The sequence below is a fragment of the Phyllobates terribilis genome, unplaced genomic scaffold (genome assembly GCF_046119375.1).
Source record: "Phyllobates terribilis strain yellow unplaced genomic scaffold, ASM4611937v1 Scaffold_11__3_contigs__length_659146591, whole genome shotgun sequence".
NCBI classification, from domain to species: Eukaryota; Metazoa; Chordata; class Amphibia; order Anura; family Dendrobatidae; genus Phyllobates; species Phyllobates terribilis.
The window spans coordinates 140,498,577-140,520,568 of record NW_027362771.1 but is presented as its reverse complement, the minus strand read 5'-3'; the positions used below and the strand labels follow the sequence as shown (position 1 = coordinate 140,520,568).

At 39.0% G+C, this 21,992-nt stretch overlaps 1 protein-coding gene across 2 annotated transcripts in view; it reads left to right on the top strand.

The window, feature by feature from the left end:
• Window positions 1-21,992, top strand: part of CEP290 (centrosomal protein 290) — a 227,368-nt gene that overhangs the window by 19,156 nt on the left and 186,220 nt on the right. For both annotated transcript variants that reach the window (XM_073651634.1, XM_073651633.1), the window contains exons 9-17: window positions 1,640-1,822; window positions 3,898-3,987; window positions 4,060-4,182; window positions 4,263-4,386; window positions 6,528-6,700; window positions 7,378-7,540; window positions 9,759-9,859; window positions 10,582-10,669; window positions 18,333-18,421. In XM_073651634.1, coding sequence (XP_073507735.1) covers window positions 1,640-1,822; window positions 3,898-3,987; window positions 4,060-4,182; window positions 4,263-4,386; window positions 6,528-6,700; window positions 7,378-7,540; window positions 9,759-9,859; window positions 10,582-10,669; window positions 18,333-18,421 — 1,134 coding nt within the window. The remainder of the gene's footprint in view (window positions 1-1,639; window positions 1,823-3,897; window positions 3,988-4,059; window positions 4,183-4,262; window positions 4,387-6,527; window positions 6,701-7,377; window positions 7,541-9,758; window positions 9,860-10,581; window positions 10,670-18,332; window positions 18,422-21,992) is intronic.

Here is a 21,992-nt window from a genome sequence, read left to right as displayed (position 1 = left end):
CAGTTACACCTCCAGCTCCAGAACCAGGCAGTAAGAACTAACTCTTGTAATCCATAAGTGCCAGAGGCGAGCATATATAGCAGAGGGGAGTGGCCAACACTGAACAGTTGAGACAATCCAGGTAGGAAAGCTCCAGGAGCTTCAACTGAACAGATTAACCCTTGCACTACTATCAATGAAAAAAATACTGTTTAATACGATGGTGAAGTACTTCTAACCAGTGCAGGAGTTCGCGAAACCAGACACCGCAAACCTCTGGCCCAAGTTAAGAAGAAAAAGAATACATCTAATAATGTGCACACCCAAAATAAGTAATCAAAATTATATTACACACAAGACAAATAGGACATGATTAAAACCTGACATAAAATCAACACATGGTTGCAGATGTGGAATGCACTCACTTTACATAAATTGTACCAGGCCCAAATACATTTATGGTGGTATTAACACATAAGGAATATACATATATGTATCAGATCTAATATACACCAAGTGTGTGGTCACAAGTAAACAATCAATATTATTTCATTGGTTAAATGCACATGATTAATAAGCCTGACCACAGTGAATAAATGCTGTCATCACATATAGGTATAGCTATGTAGAAAATAAGCAATATCCCCTTGGTTTGATGCGCATAATTAATAAGCCTGACCACAATGAATCAAAGCTGTCATCACATAAGAATCAGTATATAAAAGGACAGCAGCTATACATGCAAACCTACTTTATCTCCCTGCATATTTAGTGAATGGTATAACAGATGGCTGCAAATAAGTCACCCAGTTTTGGAGTCAATATGCAATAGAAAACATCATAGTCAGAGGGAGCAAGATAAACTAGTGCACTATGTATGCTACCAGCGGGGCCCACCCCATGCATATCATAATAGGATGTAAGAAAAGTCCTCAAATGAACCACATGGGAGCCCCCATCCCATCTGCAAACATAACCTCACAAGCCCAAGGGTATCGCTGCACTCAGCCGCTTCCTCAGGAAAAGTGCAATCTTCTGGCCTGACTCTGTTGCGGTATCCTCGTGACAGTGGGAATCTGAAGAAGCTCCTCTCCTCACCACAGAAAGTGATTTATAGCTTGTAACTTTCTTATATTATTTGCCTATTTTTCTTTAATATTCACTTCTTTTTTTTTTTTTTAAAAGGAATCTGTCGGCATAATGTCACACCCTGAACTATTTATATGCCCATATAGCTCTGTCAAAGAAGAGTCCAGCAATACCTTTACCCTTCTTCCAGTACTGAGACATCAGCATTTGAATTAATGCACAAATGAGCCTATAAATCTGAAGCCTCTGTCACTCCAGCTCTATTCCCCGCCCAGCTGACCTCCTCCTGCTCCTCCAGAATAAGTAATTTGTATTAGAACTGAGAGGCCCACTGCTGTACCCGTCAGTCCCATAAACTCAAAATAGAATGCCATGGCATAGTGAGAAGGGGTTGGGCTGGTGACAATAGTGACTGGTGGGACCGACACCAATCAGAAATGTATCATCTAACCTGTAGAAAATTATACACCTCCATTAAAATGGCACTTAAATTCCAGGCCAGTGCAGTAGTTTTGGAAGTTCTTAATATAGGTGCACACAGCTACATAGCACAGATTTTTTTCTAATGCAGAGCTTGAGTGAGGCTAATGAGAGGTTGGAAGCCCAGAACCTGGAAATGACAAAGAATTTGGAAGAATCTGTCCAAGAAATGGAGAAAATGACTGATGAGTACAGCAAAATGAAGCGTATGGTGCAGCAGAGTGACAGTGCTATGGATCAGCTAAGGAAGGAGAAAGATCACTACAGACTTCAGGTGCGTTATTCATCTCTGACACTTTCCCTCCTAATTCCATGCACTGTAATACTTTACAAATAGACAAAGTATTAGTATTTTGTAATGCTTGGCTGCACATAATGATATGAATACTGCCTGCATTTTAAAGGGCTCAAAAAGGAAAGTGATGCAATACAAAGCAGCAAGCTACACTATTAAAGGGGTTTTTCTTTTTCAAATTGTTTTACCCCGCTGGCTATGTAAAAAATAAAATTGTCTGTGCTCCACTTTCTCTGCTCCAGTTTCTTCTCTCCATCACATTTAGCGCACACGTGTCTGCTGCAGTCAATCACTAGACTCAGCGGTGATGGTGATGTGGACAGCCGGAGCACTGAGCCCGGTGATTGGCTACAACTATCGCAAGCACTATAATAGAGATGTCATCACTGCGGCCTGTAAACAATCACCAGGAGCAGTGATGGAAAGTTGGTGCTGGAGCAGGGGGAAGAGTGAATTCAGCTGATTTTATTAATTTTTACATAAGGTAAGCTGTTGAGGTGAAAGAATTTGAAGATGTAAAAACCCTTTAATGTGTAATGGTAACATGCCTTTTTTTTATTTATTTTTTTTTTAAATGAACTCAACTGCATGTATTTTGGGCTAAAAAAATTTTTTTTTGCGATATGGTTTCATTACAAATGTTGCACCATTATGCTTTAACAGGCTCTTTGTTTCCCTGAATATTCCACTTTGATGTGGTCTGTGGTCAAATTACTCAGATAAGAGTTACTAACTTCCTTTCAGACCATTATAACAAGCTCAATGACTGATTCTCATTTAACTCCTTATGCAACCAACAATAGGCAGTACAATAAAAAGGAGAAGGCAAGTGGTGCAAAATATGTATTAAAGCCCAACTGTAAAAATTATTTTTAGCCTCAATTAAAATAACTTAAAGGGGTTGTCCACTACTTTACATGTCCCTTTCATGTGAACTAACTGCCATAGATAATCACTTTGCTAAATTATTTGCTGTTCCAAATCCTGCTGTAATCTGAGCTGCTCTTCTGGTCACATTATCTCTGGCTAAGACTCTCCTTGCTTCCAGTTCTGGGCTTTGGAAATTAATGGAGGAGGAGGCGGAGCTTGCTGCTCGGGTGGGCGGGGCTGCCTTTCAGCAGAGCTCACTCGGTTTCTGTGAATGCTGCCAGCTCTTCCGGCAGACACAGCTCTCTGTTACATCTGTATGTATACAGCAGGGTGTTATACTTGTACACATACCTCTGTATTCCCTGTGTAATGTATATATTCCCTGCTGTATTTCCTTTATCATATGAATACATTCAGATATCCCTCTATCCATCCCATCATCCGTGTCAGTGAGAGAGCAGTAGGGGATAATATTTATTGTCAGAGTGAGTGTAATGGCGTTTTGTGCATTTCTTCTTTTCCCTGCAGTTTCCTATAAAGGGGATCATTCTGGGCCTGTATGTGACTGGGGGAGGAGATGGAGGGGTTTAGATGGAGTTATAGGTTTGTGCTCACTGCTGGCTTGCAGCCCAGCACAAAACATAATGAAAAATGTAGTAAGAAAGGAGCATCAGATTCTGAAGAGGAAATGACAACAAAGCTGGTGCCAGGGCACAGGAAGCCAAGATGAAAGGTATACAACTTGGCACAAAAGGTGTATGAAGTTATTCAGGAGCATTATCCTTAAGGATATATGGTAAAACCAGAATTTGAGCCAGGGTAGTTGACACACTCTTTTAAGTGTAAAAAGTCTTGGAAGGTGGACAACCCCTTTTATGTATTAAAATGTCATTCTGTTTTTATAGTGTAATGATCTGTCTGTGATGTTAACAATTGCTGCATCTGCATTATGTGTTTTCGTAATCTAATGAATAGAAGACCACTTTCTAAAAAAATCTTTAGCCACCCATGTGATTGTCCAGTTCAGGCATGAGACTGTTTAAGCCTTTTATGCCTATAAAAAGTCTTTTAATTTAGCATAACCGTTGCATGGGTGACTTAAGTAAGACTATACGGGGAGGTTCCAGTATACATTTTATGCTGTTTTGTATGTCACAGAGAATCTTGTTACATCTATTATTCAGGTTACGGAGCTGACAGAACAGTTAAAAGCAAAAAATGAAGAAGATGACCCAGTTATGGTAGCAGTAAATATGAAAGTGGAAGAATGGAAGGTATGGACAGGTATATACAGAATAGCTTGACATTTCTTCTTGCTGTTTGTATATCGACTCCTTGTCTTGTAGGGCATTTTGGCATCCAAAGATGAAGAGATGCTGGAGTACCAACAAATGGTGCACAACTTGAGAGAGAAATTAAAAGTTGCTGAGTTAGATGCAGATAAGAGCAGTGTCTTAGCTCTCCAGCAGGTAAGGCTTCCCAAATACTGATCTTGTACAGTTTACTTTGTTGTATTTTCTGTTTTCTTACCTTTTTTCCTTTATTTTAGGGCTTACAAGAGAGGGATAATCACATCAAGTTGTTAACCGAACAGTTGGAACAGCACACTAAAGAGATGGAGTCCTATTCACTTAACATTGAAGATCTAAAACGGCAATTGCAGGCAGAAAAAGGTATATTAATAGCAATTTAGATGGCCGCTTTGGCTAACTAGTTTGCCATCTTTTGTTGCATCAATTTATTGCAGGAATTATGAGGGCATTTTTCAATCTCTCTGAGAACTCCAGTAATATAATACACTGTGTGCAGAATTATTAGGCAAGTTGTATTTTAGAGGATTATTTTTATTATTGATCAACAACTATGTTCTCAATCAACCCAAAAGACTCAAGTATCTAAGCTTAATATTTTTGGAAGTTGGAGTGGTTTTTTTTTAGATTTGGCTATCTTAGGAGGATATCTGTTTGTGCAGGTAACTATTACTGTGCAGAATTATTAGGCAACTTAATAAAAACCAAATATAATCCCATCTCACTTGTTTATTTTCACCAGGTAAACCAATATCAGTGCACAAAATTTAGAAATAAACATTTCTGACATGCAAAAACAAAAACAAAAAAAATTAATGATCAATATAGCCACCTTTCTTTACGATGACACTCAACAGCCTTCCATCCATAGATTCTGTCAGTTGCTTGATCTGTTTTCGATCAACATTGCGTGCAGCAGCCACCACAGCCTCCCAGACACTGTTCCGAGAGGTGTACTGTTTTCCCTCCCTGTAGATCTCACATTTTATGATGGACCACAGGTTCTCTATGGGGTTCAGATCAGGTGAACAAAGGGGCCCATGTCATTATTTTTTCTTCTTTTAGACCTTTACTGGCCAGCCACGCTGTGGAGTAGTTGGATGCATGTGATGGAGCATTGTCCTGCATGAAAATCATGTTTTTCTTTAACGATACCGACTTCTTCCTGTACCACTGCTTGAAGAAGTGGTCTTCCAGAAACTGGCAGTAGGTCTGGGAGTTGAGCTTCACTCCATCCTCAACCCGAAAAGGTCCCACAAGTTCATCTTTGATGATACCAGCCCATACCAGTACCTCACCTCCACCTTGCTGGCGTCTGAGTCGGAGTGGAGCTCTCTGCCCTTTACTGATCCAGCCTCTGGCCCATCCATCTGGCTCATCAAGAGTCACTCTCATTTCATCAGTCCATAAAACCTTTGAAAAATCAGTCTTAAGATATTTCTTGACCCATTCTTGATGTTTTATCTTATGTTTCTTGTTCAAAGGCGGTCGCTTTTCAGCCTTCCTTACCTTGGCCATGTCCCTGAGCATAGCACACCTTGTGCTTTTTGATACTCCAGTAACGTTGCAGCTCTGAAATATGGTAAAACTGGTGGCGAATGGCATCTTGGCAGCTTCACGCTTGATTTCCTCAATTCATGGGCAGTTATTTTGCGCCTTTTTTAGCCAACACGCTTCTTGTGACCCTGTTGGCTATTTGCCATGAAACACTTGATTGTTCGGTGATCACGCTTCAAAAGTTTTGAAATTTCAAGACTGCTGAACCCCTCTGCAAGACATCTCACAATTTTGGACTTTTCAGAGCCCGTCAAATATCTCTTCTGACCCATTTTGCCAAAGGAAAGGAAGTTGCCTAATAATTAAGCACACCTTATATAGGGTGTTGATGTCATTAGTCAACACCTCTCCTCATTACGGAGATGCACATCACTAGATTCACTTAATTGGTAGTTGGCTCTCAAGCCTATACAGCTTGGAGTAGGACAACATGTATAAAAAGTATCAAAGTGATCAAAATACTCATTTGCCAAATAATTCTGCATGCGGTGTATATACTATTTAAAGGGAATCCCTCAGCAGTTTTTTTCTATGTAATTTGAAGTCCGCATGAGGTAGGGGTTGTAATAGATTTCAGCGACACCTCTATTATCAAGCTCTGAAGTTTTGTTTGCTTACTATGATTGTTTTAGCACCAGTAGCTTATCATTATTGTGACTAACTGGTCACATAAGCCCTGGTTCAACATGCCCCCTCCTGTGATCAGTACCTCACTGTCTATGGACTTTGTCTATGGAGAGCCTGGTGTGGGCGGGGCTAGCTTTCTCAGCTGTGCTTCGTTCTAAATCTAAAAGCTCTGATTGTGTGAGAACGGCTGCACCCAGTAATCTAAGTGATACATCGTTGGATTCAGCTTTTCATTGCCTACATCAGGATGCTCTCAAATGAGGTAGCAAAAACCTGCTGACAGATTTCCTTTAAATCATCTTTTAACCTGTCTACCGTAGGTGGCTCAAGTTATGCACAGCATAATCTGGCTGAGAGGCTTGAAGCAGTGGTGAAACTCACAGAGCAAAGACTTAGGGAGGCGGAACGTGTTGCAGAATTGGCTGAGAATGATGCACGGCAAAAGGATAAGGACCTGATTGATGCTATTAAGAGAATGAAGGAGTATGAGACGGTAAGCATAAGCAGGGTCTCTGCATGGTCTGCAAACTTTAAAGGTGCTGGACAACTCCTTTTAAATGTCCACAATATGCTGAAGTAAAAAGAAAAAAAAATCCTGTAACGTCCCCCTCCTTGGACTTTAGACTTGCACCACTTTTCTGCTTTGAGCCATGAGTCCCAGAGTGATCTTGTGATATAAACAATGTCATGTAAGCGCTGCATCCCATCAACAATCGCCCATCTAAAGATGAAGGGCTGGAGGGATATCTGGAAAGAAAGTATGCAGGTGGTTTTCTTTTTTCAATATATATTTTCAGAAGGGGTTTTCCAGGTACCGGACTTTTCCCATAATGGTTTGTCCTTATATTACTATTGTACTGTGTAAGTACAGAATTAATCCACACACAGAGTTCAGTAACTTTAATATACCTTGTATTACTTATTTGGAACTGCTACTGAGTTTCTGCCTGATTTCCAAGCATTATAATAGCAGGTAGAAAAAAAGAAAACAAGTATCCCAATGATGAACAGGAGATAAACTCGGGTATTGATGATCTGTCTCCAGTTTTCTATCCCGACCAACAGAACTGTAAAATTTAGCTCGATTTAATATGGTTGTAAGATAGTATGTGCATGCATATGTATATATTATATTCTTCATATAATAAATATTCCATGTGTTTGTTGAAGGGAATTTATGGTCTCGAGGAAGCAGTTGCTGAAATTAAAGAACTGAAGACCCATCTAAAGATAAGGGATCAAGAAATTGAGACACTTACTACAGATATTAACAAACTAGAGCTGAAAATAAATGATATTCTCGATGAAAATGAAGATCTCCGGGAACGTCTAGGTACGTTTTTAATGATAAAAAACAAATGTATTTCACAAACGCCACAATTGCTAGAAAGATAGAACAGTCAAAAATTGAGTACAGCAGAAAAAGTGTGCGTACCAGTCACACCCATTAGTCACTGACCATGAGGATTGTAGGGATTCACTCGCTCTGGTAGGCCTTTGGTAGCGTTCACACAAGCAATGCAGTATTTGTCCAAACACTTGTAGTTTTTATTGCTTTGCACAAGTTGCACAGCACCAAAACAACAAAATCATAAACACAAGTCCCTAGCCTTGTGCAGGCACTTATTAAAACAGTATAGACCCTGACTACTTCAGTCAGCGCTGAGCTAGCCCCAGTTTAGTCAAACAAAGCTGCTATCGTCCATAGGAACCACTGATACTTGAAGTTTGGTGCACATGGCCTGTGCAGACTCTTCTTAGTGAGGGATTCTGGCTTGTCTCTCTCTTCAACTTCAAGACTTATCGAGTCTGCTCAGCCTCCCCAGCAGACTGACTGACTTAGATGGACACCTAGCCTGTTTATATGCAGAGCTAACCAGGTGTTCTAATCAAAGCCTGCAGAGATATTATTTAACCATAGCTTATCTGGCATTGCTACAGGATATAATGAAAAAAATACTTTCTGCTCACTTCAAAAAGACTGGACTCATAACAAAAGGCTATAATGTAATTAGGCAAGGATATTGAAATAGGAACACAGACAGTAATAAAGATTGAATCCGACTGGTATGGCATACAGGTTTTGCTGTCCTCTTGTATACTCTCTGAGCGGCCACATCGTATATATGATTTTACAATTTGTTTATATTTTGTACTGATTACTATTTTCACGACTGCATTATCAGACAATTTATTTTTTTCTTTTTATTTAATGTACCCCCTTGCTCCTATTTCACTGTTTTTGCTTTATTGCATTAAAATAGATATAATAGCCAAGAGAAAACCTAAAGACGAGCTTATGATGTTTGATTGTTGGGTGTATTGAATATTTCAAAGATCTGATTCAGAACCTTTTTTTAAATACTCAGTAAATTTGTTGCTAATAAAGAGTATCTTGCTTTGTGGCCCAAAGTCTGGACAGAGCGTGAATAAAATCAGTGTTACTCTCTTTAGGGCACACAGCACACTTTTCTAAGATCAAGGCTGCTGGATTCCACAAACTGTGTCACACTTATCCACTGGTGATACATGACTTGTAGCACAGCATCATGCTTTCTGATGGAGGCCAGCTACAATACCAAGCACAATAAATTGACAGATGTAAAAAAAAAACCCGAAAGAGATGAATTGGATTATAAGTTGCTATGCATGCAATGTGGAGGCGCATGTTCACACTGGCCACTAAACAGACAAAGCGTAAGATATAAACAATATGAGCAAACACCCTGCAGTAAATAAATAAATAACAATAGTGTATGAAAATAAAATATGATACTTAGTTAACATAATTTTGATCAAAAAACATAAAAGCCATCCCACCACGTCAATGTGACCCTATTCGGGACTGTCCTGTATTAAAACCTTACCATATGTCAAATGACGTACATGTGGATGAGGGCCGAGACCCCAACTAATGAACTCCCAGCCATGGAGAGCTGTATAAACAGATGTAGTGTTGTTTCTGGGAGAAAGTAGACATTGTTTTCAGATGCTGAACAAAGTCAAAAGAATTAAGTTAAAAAAAAAAAGAATCTACCCTGTAAAACATCCATGCTATGATCATTTTAGCATTTTTCCATTAAATAAATAAATAAATCCTGTTTTTTACACCATTTTCTGAAGGCCCTATGTATAGATTATACAGAGATATTATTGCTCCTTTATCTCTGTGCAGCACACATAAAGAAGCAGTAGATGCTTGGAGGACATTATACATCAGTACTAAGCAGTGTAACTGTGAACTCAGCACTGAAGTAAGAGAAAATCACTTGCTAGAAGCTGCTGCACAAACTCTTTGGCTGTCAGTGTTTCTTCCTTCCCCATATAGCATAATAGGAGGTTTAACCAGACTCCTCACATTGTTGGTAGTTCATCTTGCTTTGACCAGGATGAAGTTGAGCTGTTTTTTGAGAGTGGATGATGAGTTCAAGTGATGGAAGGGGGAGAAGGAGTGGCTCATAAGTGGAGAAAGTAGCATGTTTCTTCTCTAATAGTTTCTTCTCTCCCCCTGTATTATTGATTTATACAAATTTCTGCATCTTGTTTAACAGGACTTGACCCCAAAACTGTGATTGATCTGACTGAATTTAAAAATGTGAAGGCTCTCAAACAGCAACAGTACAGAGCCGAAAACCAGGTCCTTTTAAAGGAGGTAAGGGTTGTTTCTATGCTTCGAGGTTAGTTTACGTCGGTCTTGATTTTCTAGCTTTAAATTTTTTTGGAGGCATAGGGGTATATTTTATTATTTTCCTCTGTTTCATGTTGTTTCACCTTGTTTGATTGTATGACACAATAGAAATAATGGAAAGGATTTTAGGCAATGTTGGCACGGTCCAAAAACAATTGCAAAATTGATTGTGTATAATGGTTAATAGTCAGTAAAGCATAGGTATGGATGCTGAAAAGCTTTCTTGCCTCATTACAATACTCGTACCTGCAGTGAACTCAAATTGTACAACTTAATGACAATTGTACATATAATGAACCAAATGGGAAAATCCATTTAATTATCCCTCTCTAAACAGGCTATAAAATTTAACTTTTAATCTTTATATTAAAATGTGAATGTAGAGGGTATTATTTGGACATGCATTCCTCCAAGGCTATCCTTTTCCTCTTTGGTTGTGACAATTGTACATATGTTCTACTGATTTGTACTGTTTCATTGTTTAATTCCACTGTCACAAAAATGATTTTTGGTGAGAGAGGCCCGCATGGAGGATCCGATATTGAGCCTATCTGTATACTTTAGCGTTGAATATGTAGTCTGTAGAGCAAGGTTCACAGAACATGTCTTCATTTGGATAGCTGTGGTCGAAACAGATATACACTTCTGGACGTGATAATAATAAAGTTTATGTTGTAACTAAACAGATTGAGCGTCTAGAAGAGGAAAGAATTGAACTTAAAAAACAAGTTCGCAAGCTGGCTCAAGAAAAAGGAAAAAAGTTTGCAACTCTTGGTAAGAGACATTTCGATGTGTCACATTTTTTGCAGTCTATACTCATTTGACATATTTTCCTTTTGATGAGTGGTCTTCTGTTGGAAAACGTAGTCTACTATACAGGTGTAAAAAGAAATGCATGTTGAGTAATAATACTTAGAGGTATGCCAAATGGTATTGGTATATTCTGATTATACACCGGTCACATTTTCTTTATAAAGCTGCAGTCTTTGCTGATGACACAAAACTAAAGGACAATAAAGCTGAACTTGACAGTATATTACAGAATGATCTAGATGAGATGTCTGCAGGGACAAACACAGGGCAGATGTGATTTAATGTTGATAAATGTATAGAGTAATGTTACTAGGCCATAGTAATCCTATTGCTGCATATACATTAAATAGCTATAACCTACAAAAGACAAAAATATATCTCATACCCTACCATCATTATATATAAATGTAAAGCAAAGTTGCATAATAAATATAGGGTACTTAGTGAACTATTTTTGATCAAAAAAAGTATACAAGCCGTCCCACCAGCGGCAAGGTGACCCTAAATTGGGACGGTACCTATACTGCCTATATTAAAAACCTTACTGTATATCAAAGTTGAAGTAATGCATATAAAAGGGTAGACAAATAGGACCGGGTCCCAACTCCAGACCACCTAGGCCCGTGGTAAGCTACATATATACTAATCAGCTCAACAAAGGGTATGCCACACCCTTAAATTGCACAGAATGCAAACAAGACAAAAAACCAAGCAATGTGAACTGAGGTCTAAGATGGCAGACATGCAAGAAATAGGAGCATGTTTACACTAGCAAAAAGAAGCAAAACCTACAAAAGACAAAAATATTTCTCATACCCTACCATCATTATATATAAATGTAAAGCAAAGTTGCATAATAAATATAGGGTACTTAGTGAACTATTTTTGATCAAAAAAAGTATACAAGCCATCCCACCAGCGGCAAGGTGACCCTAAATTGGGACGGTACCTATACTGCCTATATTAAAAACCTTACTGTATATCAAAAGTTGAAGTAATGCATATAAAAGGGTAGACAAATAGGACCCGGTCCCAACTCCAGACCACCTAGGCCCGTGGCAAGCTACATATATACTAATCAGCTCAACAAAGGGTATGCCACACCCTTAAATTGCACAGAATGCAAACAAGACAAAAAACCAAGCAATGTGAACTGAGGTCTAAGATGGCAGACATGCAAGAAATAGGAGCATGTTCACACTAGCAAAAAAGAAACAAAACCTACAAAAGACAAAAATATATCTCATACCCTACCATCATTATATATAAATGTAAAGCAAAGTTGCATAATAAATATAGGGTACTTAGTGAACTATTTTTGATCAAAAAAAGTATACAAGCCGTCCCACCAGCGGCAAGGTGACCCTAAATTGGGACGGTACCTATACTGCCTATATTAAAACCCTTACTGTATATCAAAGTTGAAGTAATGCATATAAAAGGGTAGACAAATAGGACCGGGTCCCAACTCCAGACCACCTAGGCCCGTGGTAAGCTACATATATACTAATCAGCTCAACAAAGGGTATGCCACACCCTTAAATTGCACAGAATGCAAACAAGACAAAAAACCAAGCAATGTGAACTGAGGTCTAAGATGGCAGACAAGCAAGAAATAGGAGCATGTTCACACTAGCAAAAAGAAGCAAAACCTACAAAAGACAAAAATATATCTCATACCCTACCATCATTATATATAAATGTAAAGCAAAGTTGCATAATAAATATAGGATACTTAGTGAACTATTTTTGATCAAAAAAAGTATACAAGCCGTCCCACCAGCGGCAAGGTGACCCTAAATTGGGACGGTACCTATACTGCCTATATTAAAAACCTTACTGTATATTAAAGTTGAAGTAATGCATATAAAAGGGTAGACAAATAGGACCGGGTCTCAACTCCAGACCACCTAGGCCCGTGGTAAGCTACATATATATTAATCAGCTCAACAAAGGGTATGCCACACCCTTAAATTGCACAGAATGCAAACAAGACAAAAAACCAAGCAATGTGAACTGAGGTCTAAGATGGCAGACATGCAAGAAATAGGAGCATGTTCACACTAGCAAAAAGAAGCAAAACCTACAAAAGACAAAAATATATCTCATACCCTACCATCATTATATATAAATGTAAAGCAAAGTTGCATAATAAATATAGGGTACTTAGTGAACTATTTTTGATCAAAAAAAGTATACAAGCCGTCCCACCAGCGGCAAGGTGACCCTAAATTGGGACGGTACCTATACTGCCTATATTAAAAACCTTTTTGCATGTCTGCCATCTTAGACCTCAGTTCACATTGCTTGGTTTTTTGTCTTGTTTGCATTCTGTGCAATTTAAGGGTGTGGCATACCCTTTGTTGAGCTGATTAGTATATATGTAGCTTACCACGGGCCTAGGTGGTCTGGAGTTGGGACCCGGTCCTATTTGTCTACCCTTTTATATGCATTACTTCAACTTTGATATACAGTAAGGTTTTTAATATAGGCAGTATAGGTACCGTCCCAATTTAGGGTCACCTTGCCGCTGGTGGGACGGCTTGTATACTTTTTTTGATCAAAAATAGTTCACTAAGTACCCTATATTTATTATGCAACTTTGCTTTACATTTATATATAATGATGGTAGGGTATGAGATATATTTTTGTCTTTTGTAGGTTTTGCTTCTTTTTGCTAGTGTGAACATGCTCCTATTTCTTGCATGTCTGCCATCTTAGACCTCAGTTCACATTGCTTGGTTTATTAAATAGCTATATACTAGGGATTACAGAAGAGGAGAAAGACTTGGGTATTCTGGTTACAGGTAAAGTTAACCGCTTCCCGACCGCCCACTGTACATAAACGTCGGCGCTTGCTGGGCTCTGTGCAGCGCCAACGTTTATAAACGGTCGGTGGTCCTGCAAGCGCTGCGGGTGCGGTGCAGAGCGACAGCTCTGACAGGGGACATCATCGGGACCTGATTGGATCAGGTCCCAATGATGTTAACCCTTTGCTATCTTCTAGATGCTGCTATCTATAGCGATCGCGGCATTTAGAAGATAGTGAGAGGAGAGAGGGTCGTCCACTTACCTCTCCAACGGCCCCCTGATGTCTGAGAGGACCTGCCGTTGTCATTGCAGCCGGAGATCACATGACCTCCTCCAGGTCTGCCATGCACTGTGTCCTGCTAGGCTCAGCCTGCAGCTGAAGTCTAGCAGGAGATATGACAGTGTGAAACTGTCAGCAGAGCTCTCATGCAATGCAATACATGTCTATTTCATTGCATCACAACATTGATTAGAAAAATAAAAATGAATGTCCTAAACAGGGACTAAGTAAAAATGTAAAAAAAAGTCAAAAAAATGTTTTCAAACTGTTTAAAAAAAAACACAAAATATTAAACCAATAAATCCGTATATTTATGCAAAAACAAAAAAGTACACATATTTGGTATCGCCACGTCCGAAACAACCCGATCTATAAAACTGTCACACTAATTAACTCCTTCTGTGCACACCGTAATAAAAATAAATAAAAAACGGAGCAAAAAACTATGCTTTTTCCTCATATCGCCAAACAAAAAGTGGAAAAAAATGTGATCAAAAAGCAAAATGGAAATAAAAATGGTACCTCTGAAAACGTCATCTTGTTCCGCAAAAAAAAAAGCCGCCATAAAGCTCCATCAGCCGAAAAATAAAAGTTATAGCTCTCAGAATAAAGCGATGCAAAAAAAATATTTTTTCTATAAAATTGTTTTATTGTATAAAAGCGCCAAAGCATAAAAAAAATATACGTTAAGTGTAGTATCGCTGTAAACGTACTGACCCAAAGAATAATGCTGCCTGATCACTTTTACCACATGCAGAACGGCATAAAAAAAACCCTCAAAAAACAATTCCTGAATTGTTGGTTTTTGTTAATTTTACCTCCCAAAAAGCGGAATAGAAAGCGATCAAAAAATGTCACATACCCAAAAATGATACCAATAAAAATGTCAACTCGTCCTGCAAAAAACAAGCCGTCACATGACTCTGTCGGCCGAAATATGGAAAAATTATAGCTCTCAAAATATGGCGATGCAAAAACTAGATTTTGCAAAAAAAAAGCGTCTCTTAGTGTGTGACAGCTGTCAGTCATAAAAACCCGATCTAAATTTGGTATCTCTGTAATCGCACCGACCCGAAGAATAAAGTAATCTAATCAGTTATATCACACGAGGAACGGCGTAAAAAATAAATAAAACCAATTCTTCACCTGCTACTGATTTGTTTATTATGTCTCCCAAAGATCGCAGTATGGCTCGGCACACATTTATCCTGCGCTCTGCGCTGAGCACTTACACCAGAGTTTCCGTGTAAATCTCTGAAATACATGATTCATCCAGAACCCATGACGGAAGATTCCCTGTAATGAGGCAGATATAGGCCACTGTGAACGCCGTCTAGCCTGGGATCCCACGGTGTCATTTGTTTTAGGCGTGCATAAAAGTGCGGTTGGCCACAGTTTTGTGCACTTCTGAAAAAAAGGACACCGCTAAACAGAGGCCAGACGGAGTCCAGAGTAACTCTGCTGCCTCATTACAGTGACTGGATCCCGCAGGGGTTTCATCTGAATTACATCACTTGGAAATTTAGATGGAAACCCCGATGTAAGTGCTCAGCCTAGAGCGCCGGATAAATGTTATGTAAAATGTTCCCAATAAAAGCTTCAACTCAGTCCTCAAAAAAAGCTACTCCCCACTCAGGTCCGTCATCTGTTAAAAATATAAGGGACTTCCAAGTTACTGGTAGCAGAAAGGCTCTGGAAAAGCAAAATGGTCCTTGCCCCCCAAAAGAAATTCAGAAAATGTTGTGCTCCCAAATCCAAATGCCTATTCTACAATAATTTGTTTTCCAATTGTCAAATAGCGCTCCGCCCCCCCAGATCTCGCCGTATGGCTGAGCGGTACGATACAGCCACATATGGGGTATTGACACTTTTAGAAGAAATTGTATGACACATTTCGGCACCATTTTTACCCATTGCCCTGTGTGAAAATGTAAAATCTGAGGGTAAAACATTTTTTTGTGGTAAAAATATAATTATGTTTTCTTCACTGCTCAGTGGTATAAATTAAAAAATTAAAAAATACTCACTACTTCCCTAGATGAATTCCTTGAGAGGTGTAGTTTACAAAATGGGGTCACTTGTAGGGGTTCCTCTGTTCGGCATGTCAGCGACTCTTCAAATGTGACATGTTGTCTGCAACCTATCCCAGCCAACATAGCGCTCCTTTCTCTTCCGAACCCTGCCGTACACCAAAGCAGTGGTTTTCCCCCACATATGGGGTATCGGCGTACTCAGGAGAAATTGCACAACAAATTTCATGGTGCAATTGCTCCTATTACCCTTATGATAATGCAAAATTAAGGGATGAAAAACATTTTTTGTGGGAAAAATGTGAAAATTGTATTTTTACGGCTCAATATTATAAACTTCTGTGAAGCACCTGGGGGTGCAAGGTGCTCACCACACATCTAGATAAGTTCCCTAAGGGGTCTAGTTTCCAAAATGGTGTCACTTGTGGGGGGTTTCCACTATTTAGGCACATCAGGGGCTCCCCAAATGCAACATGGCGTCCGCTAATTATTCAAGCAAATTTTACATTCAAAAAGTCAAATGGCGCTCCTTCCCTTCTGAACCCTGCAGTGTGCTCAAACAGTGGTTTTCCCTCACATATGGGATATCTGCATGCTCAGGAGAAATTGCACTACAAATTGTGTAGTCTATTTTTTTCCGTTACCCTTGTGAAAATTAAAAAATTGGGTCTGAAGTAACATTTTTGTGAAAAAAAGTTAAATGTTCATTGTTTTCTTCCACATTCCAAAAATTCCAGTGAAGGACCTGAAGGGTTAATAAAGTTCTTGAATGTGGTTTTGAGCACCTTGAGGGGTGCAGTTTTTAGAATGGTGTCACTTTTCGGTATTTTCTGTCATAAAGGCTCCTCAAAGTCACTTCAAATAAGATGTGGTCCCTAAAAAAAATGTTTTTGTAAATTTTGTTGGAAAAATGAGAAATCGCTGGTCAACTTTTAACCCTTATAGCTTCCTAACAAAAAAAAATTTTGGTTCCAAAATTGTGCTGATGTAAAGTAGACATATGGGAAATGTTATTTATTAACTATTTTGTGTGACATATCTCTCTGATTTAAGGGCATGAAAATTCAAAGTTTGAAAATTGCAAAATTTTCAACATTTTCGCTAAATTTCCGATTTTTTCACAACTAAGCGCAAGTGATATCGAAGAAATTTTCCCACTATCATGAAGTACAATATGTCACGAAAAAACAGTCTCAGAATCAGTGGAATCCGTTGAAGTGTTCCAGAGTTATTACTTCATAAAGTGACAGTGGTCAGAATTGAAAAAATTGGCCCGGTCACGAAGGCAAAAACAGGCTCTGGCGCGAAGTGGTTAAGAAGCTGATCTCAATGTCAGGCAGCAGCTGCAAAAGCAAACAAGATTTTAGGGTGTATAAAAAGAGCTATAAAATCTTGTAATCCAAATGTATTATTGCCCCTCTATAAATCACTTTTAAGGCCACAACTAGAATATGGGATCCAGTTTTAGGCTCCACTTTGTATATAGAATATTGGGAAGTTGAAGTCAGATCAAATGCTGGCAACTAGATTATTACATGGGATAAGAGGATAGAAAAGTTGGACTTGTTTAGCTTAGAAAAGAGACGCGTCAAGGACTGGTGCATGATCTGTTCCTTCTAAGACATTACAAAGAACCAGTTCACCTTAATTACGATATTCCGGCTTCTAAATAGGAAAGGGTTCTTTACAGTTAGGGCAGTCATAGTGTCTGCCATTACTACCTCTTGTGGTAAGGCATTCCACAGTCTAACAGAATTTAAAAAAGGACTAGATTCTTTCCTCACAACAAATGGCATCGTGGGCTATAAACCTAGTGACCAAGAATGTATAACTAGTAGAGAAATGTTAAACTTGATGGACCTGTGTCTTTTTTTCAACTTGTGTAACTAAAGTGGTGGAAACCCTACTCTCAACTTTTCAGTAGGGTGAGTTCTATCTGATTGGTTGCCATCCACTTTTATAAAAGTGGAAAACCCCTTTAAATGTACAGAAAGACTGTCTTTTTATGCACATTTGTATAGTTAAACAGCAGATGGCTGAATGTATCATTATTCACCTCATTCTAATGTAAGTAATTAGATATATACTCAAAGAAATACAATTGCATTATGTCACTCTACAAACCCCAGTACAGATTAGATTGCTGTAGGCTGAAGGATTGTTCATCTCTCCCAGCTGCCCCATAATCTGGAGCCCTCGGCTTGGCTGAGACTTCTCGGACAGTAGTTTATCTCCGAGAGAACCAAAGGATCGGCTGCCGAAATTCACCAGGCCGGGTTCTTTACTTCCCTGCCATCATCTGACAAGAGAAAGTCGGGAGGCCCCATACACATAAGACGGACTTCAGGCTAATGTGTATTGATTATATAGGTGTCATCCACTGCGTCCTCTTCTAACTCACAATTGATGAAGTTTAGTGTGTAGGACATATAGATATCATATGAAATAACTGCAACTGGATTTAATTTAATTTTTACCCTTTGACATTATTTTTGGGTTCCAGGATTGATGGACGATGACCTGGATCAGAACACTCTCGCAGAATTGGCATCAAAACAGAAAGGTTCCAGTGCGGAAGAAATTAGGGGAAGGGTAAGAGGAATGGATGACCCTGATTATGCTATGCATATTACTGCAGCAATAGAAATAGAATTGACAGATATATCAGTAATCAGGCCCGCGTATTCATTTCTATGGGAGATACAAAAACAGTCCCACTTGGCTGTTTCCATTGCTTTGTAGTTATTCTGTCGCAGCCATGAAAGACTGACATGGGAATAACTTTTTAAGCTTCACTTGAAAATAAGTTATAACTTTTCTGGTAAGGTCTAGCTTTTTCATTTACATAACATGTAAAAGTCCATGAAAGAAATATTCTATTTTTATGTCCTTTTTTAAACAAAAAATCACAGTAGGGACAGAATAGCTATTGTAAGTATCCATTGTTTAACCACTTAACAACCTATGATTCGTATCAACTCAAAAATCGGGTTTAGGTGCATGCAGTAAGCTCTACAGCTGAGCCCACATGTCATAGATGGTGGGCACAGGCTATATGGAGTATACAGTCCGCACCTGCCTCTAGCAGCAAAAACTGTAGTAACTCACTCTAATTGAAATCAATTATCCATTTATATGCCACTGTTATCTTTGTCAGCCACATTTGGTTTTAAACATTGGGCATTCGGACGTTGATCGGAAGTCCAGCCCCCCCCCAACGCAGTCTGACTGCTGATGGGTTTCTATGGCAGTTGGGTACCTACTGAAAGTCTTCGTTGTTGCCATTTTTAGATCAGGGTCACATTAGCATATAGCATCCGATGCGAGGGCTTTGGATGCAATATGCTAATGACACCCAACTCAAACTCTGCTGCGAACGTGAACCAAGTGTCATTTTACTGTGATCCGATCCTCTTGCGTGCGTGAATTGGATCACAAGTGAGGAGAAGGAGAGCGCAATCTCTCCATCTTCTCCATTGTCTGTGTCGGCGTATATCGTACTTCACTGTGCAGTCCAATGTTTCACACCACCCATAGACTTGTATGGTTGAGTGCGATCTGATTTCTAGAGGCAATCGCAGCATGCTGTGTTTGTTTTTTCATGCTGAATCGGCATGAAAAAATAATCATAGATCTAAGCTGCCCCATAGAATAGCACTGGTCCGAGTGCTATCCGATGTTTTATCGCATAGCACTCGATCGTGTTATACGCTCGTGTGAGCGAGCCCTTATACTCAGACTCCATAGGAGTTTTTTATTTTTAATATTTACTGCAATATCAAAGCACATAACACAAATAATCATAGACTCAAGCCCCTTGGGGGTACTAAAAAAAAAATCTGTAAAGAGTAATTAAAAAATTAATTATTGAAAAATATTATAAATAGTTAAAAAATGTAAGTTTAAATGAAAAAAAAGGAAACGTAAAAAAAAAAAAAAAAAGAAGCATATTTGGTAGTGCCATGTTCTACACAGCGTGACCTAATCAAAATATAAAATATAAAATTAATTCATATCATACATGCTGATAAGAAAGAAAAAATATTAAATGCGTTAACATTATTTCAGTGTCTGCACTTTTGCCAAAATATGCAATAATAAGCTATCAAAATATCATATTAACCCCAAATGGTACTAATAAAAACGGATTTGATCTCATGTAGCTCCATTGACGAGAAAATAAAAAAATTCATGTTTCTCAGAAAATTGCAATAGAAACCCAAATTTTTCTGAAAATTCAGAATTTTTTGAAAGCAATAAAATTGAAAATAAAACTATATGCATTTAGGTTATGTGCCCACAATGCAGAAATGCTCCGGATTTTTTCCTGAGTGTTTCTGCATCTCCCTGGCAGGAAAAACGCATGCGGATTGTACATGCGGATTGTACATGCGGATTGTACATGCGGATTGTACATGCGGATTGTACATGTGGATTGTACATGCGGATTGTACATGCGGATTGTACATGCGGATTGTACATGCGGATTATACATGTGGATTGTACATGCAGATTGTACATGCGGATTGTACATGCGGATTGTACATGTGGATTGTACATGCAGATTGTACATGCGGATTATACATGCGGATTGTACATGCGGATTATACATGCGGATTGTACATGCGGATTGTACATGCTTTTTTCACATGCGGGTTATCAAGCGCTTTTCCAAGCGATTTTAGCATCACTTGGAAAGTGCTTGACAACTTGGTCACACTATATAAATCCATGCAACCGGCATGGATTTATATAGTGTGACCAAGTTAATAGTTAAAAAGAATGGTAAAAAATAAACATTATACTCGCCATGGAAGGTCCTTTTAGATCATCACGAGCCGCCGGGGAGCCAGGACGCACCGCACCGTACAGGACACCGGGGGCCATCAGAAGGTAAGTATGTTTATTTTTTATTTTATTCTTTTTTTTTACAGGTTCTATGGTACCCGGGTCTGGAGGAGAGTCTCCTCTTCTCCATACTGGGGTACCATCCGCACATTGAATCGCTTAATATCCGCATGTACAGATGTAGTGATGTGGATATTATGCGATTCAATGCAAGTCAATGGTGGCGAAAACGCCACGATTATGCAAAATTAATGGTTGTGCTGCGGATTTTCCTGCAATGATAATCCGCAGCGGAAATTTCCGCAGCATGTGAACGGCACATACGGATTATCTGTACTGCATATGGCGCTTTCCCCTCTTTGATGCGGATACCGACGCTGAGCCTGCATTTTTTCAGGCACATGTTCCCCTAACAGCTGCGGGTGGAATCACGATCCAACCGCGGCTATTAATAGAGTAATTTACCATGTACGCGCCAGAAGCGCGTCAATAGCTCCTCCTATCGGCGCCCCTGTCACATGATTGCGGGGTGCCGATGGGTTGGCATGACAACCCGGGGTCTGCAGGGAGACCCCTGTGGTTGTCATTGCTAATCTGCTATGAGCGCTGCCCTGTAGCCGGCGCTCATAGCAGATGATCATTTTTGCAGCCCTGCTATGTGTAGCACAAGCGATTCGCAGCTTCAAGTCTCCTAAGGAGACAATTGAAGCAAATGAACATCATTTAAAAAAAAAAAATTTGAAAACTTCAAATCACGCCCCTTTGCCCCATTCAAAATAAAACAATAAAAAATACACAGATTTGGTATCGCTGAGTTCAGAAACGCCCTATCTATCAAAATATAAAAATAATTAATCCGATTTGGTAAATAGCGTAACGAGAAAAAAAAAATTTTTGGTTGCTGCAATAATGGGAGATCAAAACATCGTATCTACCCCAAAATGGTATCAATAAAAACGTCAGCGTGGCACACAAAAAATAAGCCCCAGATCACGAAAATTAGAGACTCTAGAAGTATTGGAAAATGACGATTATTTATTTATTTATTTATATTTTTTTTGCAGACTTCGGATTTTTTTTCACTACTTAAATAAAAAAGAACCTATACATGTTTGGTATCTACAAACTCATAATGACCTAGAGAATTATAATGGCAGGTCAGTTTTAGCATTTAGTGAAGTGAACATGGTAAATAACCCCCCCCCCCAAAAAAAAACTGTGGAATTGCATTTTTTTTTTCAATTTCACCACACTTGGAATTTTTTTCCCGTTTTCCAGTACATTATATGGTAAAATCAATGATGTCATTCAAAAG